The sequence below is a fragment of the Gymnoscopelus microlampas genome (assembly GCF_963454915.1).
Source record: "Gymnoscopelus microlampas genome assembly, chromosome: 3".
Lineage (NCBI taxonomy): Eukaryota > Metazoa > Chordata > Actinopteri > Myctophiformes > Myctophidae > Gymnoscopelus > Gymnoscopelus microlampas.
In genome coordinates, this window is record NC_139940.1 from 50,675,120 (window position 1) to 50,677,750 (window position 2,631).

The following is a 2,631-nucleotide window of genomic DNA, read 5'->3' on the forward strand; positions in this document are numbered from 1 at the left end:
GCAGGGAAAAAACTAAACAAAAACTAAACAATGTAGGCTACTATTATACAGTATACACTATTTGATAATATCAATAGAACATCATTTAGTTTTTCCCTAATAATGACCTAAATCACATTTACATCTGGCCATATTACAACACCCCAGCCGGGTCATACCAATGACTATACAAAAGGGACCCAATGCCTCCCTGCTTGGCACTCAACATCAAGGGTTGGATTGGGGGTAAATCTCTGTGACATACTAACGTCATGTCCAGGGGGCGTACTAGTACATCATGGCTGCCTCACGCTACAGAAACAGGAGATAGGCTCCTGCCCTATGGGCCATATGACTCGGCAAGGCTTTACTTATATTACAACAGCATATTATGATTTTTCAGATTATTACAATAAGACCTCACATGCACCAGTTGCAGTTCTGGTTCTGAAGCTTCCTCCATCCCTCCAGGTGGAAGGAGTTCTTCAACAGGACCTGAAGCTTCATCCATCCCTCCAGTTGGAAGGAATTCTTCAACAGGAACCAACACCTGATCTGTTGAAATCGGTTGAACATGATTATTTTCTAGAATTGTAAATATATAACACTGTTGAAAGATTATTTTTTTTAAAACCTAAAATGTAACCAGCAACGTATTAAAGTATTATAGGGAGGCCTGATCATGATATGTAGCAGCACAAAAAACATGTTTGAAGTTGATTCAAACTTTAGTGTAATTCAAAAACAATTTTGCCTGCTGTCTCTTCATATTAGATTTAGAAATAGTAGATTAATTAGTGAAGGGTGTTATCTTATCTAGGTGTGATTGTGGTCATTTCTCTTACCTTGGTGCAGAGTGATGTGTGCTGCAGACTTTTTCTTGTAGTAGATCAATCCAGTGAACACAAAGACCAGGCCAAGCAGCAAACCAGTTGATCCGACAACGATTTGATTCCTGTCTGACTCAGGAAGGGAGGAGTCTGAAATGTTCAAACAAATCTTCTCTTGAAACATCTCATACTGTCCCCCACCCCCCCTTCTCTAAGTACACCATGCAACTTCACCAACTCTTAAAATTGGGGATATTATTTAATGCAATAACTCATGAGTTGAACGTTTTAATTTTGTTAACCCAGCAATGACAATACAATAATTGAATTGAATCATACGTGAGCTCATTCAATAAACACAAATTATAAAATACTCTTACCCCAGTGTTGAAACATTGGCTCAGTGAGGGTGGGGTGTTCCACCATACAGGTAATTCTCTCTCCTGATGTTGGGGTGTGCTCCAGGAAGGAATGGAATTGATAATTAGGGGTGTGCCGATACACTAATTTCACGAAACGATACGATACGATATTTGACTCACAACTTCGATACGATTTCGATACGATACGATACGCACTTTTTTTATTATGAAAATATATGGAGGAGAAAAAAAGAAAATGCAAACAAATAATTCTGTTTTTGCATTATTCAGACATGCAAACTTGTAGCTTTTCAGCTACAATAGCCGTTTTGAATCCAAATAGTATGACACCTGACCCGAAAAAAAAACATGTTGTCACTCTTTTCACTTCGGGGACGTTTGCATGCCTGATTATTATGATTGTAGTAAAAAAAAAAAAAAAAAAAAAAAAAAAATTTTTTTTTTCAAAAACGTTTTTTTCCCCCCCCAAAACGATACATATCGTCGCGAAAACGTATCGCGATATATCGCGGGACGATATATCGGCACACCCCTATTGATAATAGAAATCTCCATCAGGCAACACCTGAGATGAACTGATATCTGTAGTGATTTCCTGTCCGTCTCTCAGCCATGTGACTAGGATTTGTTTGGGGTAAAAGTTGTATGCACTGCATACAAGCATGGATGGATGTCTGCCACTGGGCAGCTTCACTGATTTCACTGTGATGTTTGGTTTAGCTGCTCCCAAATCTGAAACAAACAAGATATGCAATAGAAATATATAGCTAACAATTTTCAGCACCCTTGTATTCCCTGAGATTTATTAGATATTATGTACACACATGGCATTTATTCTTCATTACCTAAGTTTTTTCTTATTCCTGGTATGTTGACATTGCACATTTCGATCTTCTCAAATTTTCTGTGTAGTTTTTCTCGAGGATTGTTCATCCATTTCACTTGTTCTATGGCAAAGGCTGTGTGCCCTGTCCAGTAGCCTTGGGTACTGTTGTAGGTCACTATTGTTTCTTTGTTCAAACCCCACTTTATGATGTACTCGATTTCCCCAAGATCATGACCTTTGATTGAGCAGTAAGAAAATGCCTGAAAGAAATTTCCATTTGAAGAAACTGTAATGGAATGACACACATATATTTATATTATTATTTATACCAAAAACTAATCAATCAACTAATATAATAATATAGTATCTATATCTCAATAATATCTTAACTTACAAGAAAGAAATACTGCCTTTTTTCATTTAATATTTCTTCGATACGTAGAAAGTAATTTCACTCACCCAGACGGAGAAGAGAAAAAGTAATACAAATCTTGATATACATGCTTTCATATCAATAAATATCTCCAGCAAAAAGGTTCTGTGTCAGGAGATGTTAACTTGTGCACAGGAGCTCAGTACTGACGATGAAACAATAATAAGGAAATGAATGAAA

At 36.9% G+C, this 2,631-nt stretch overlaps 1 protein-coding gene across 1 annotated transcript; it reads right to left on the reverse strand.

Moving 5' to 3' along the window:
* Window positions 1-333: 333 nt before the first annotated feature.
* LOC311038771 (DLA class II histocompatibility antigen, DR-1 beta chain-like) lies at window positions 334-1,856 on the reverse strand (the record flags this gene model as incomplete). Its single annotated transcript, XM_084048368.1, has 4 exons — window positions 334-534; window positions 825-959; window positions 1,190-1,427; window positions 1,758-1,856. 4 exons carry the CDS (start codon window positions 1,854-1,856, stop codon window positions 356-358), a joined length of 651 nt encoding a protein of 216 aa, XP_083904494.1. The 3' UTR covers window positions 334-355.
* Window positions 1,857-2,631: the final 775 nt, after the last annotated feature.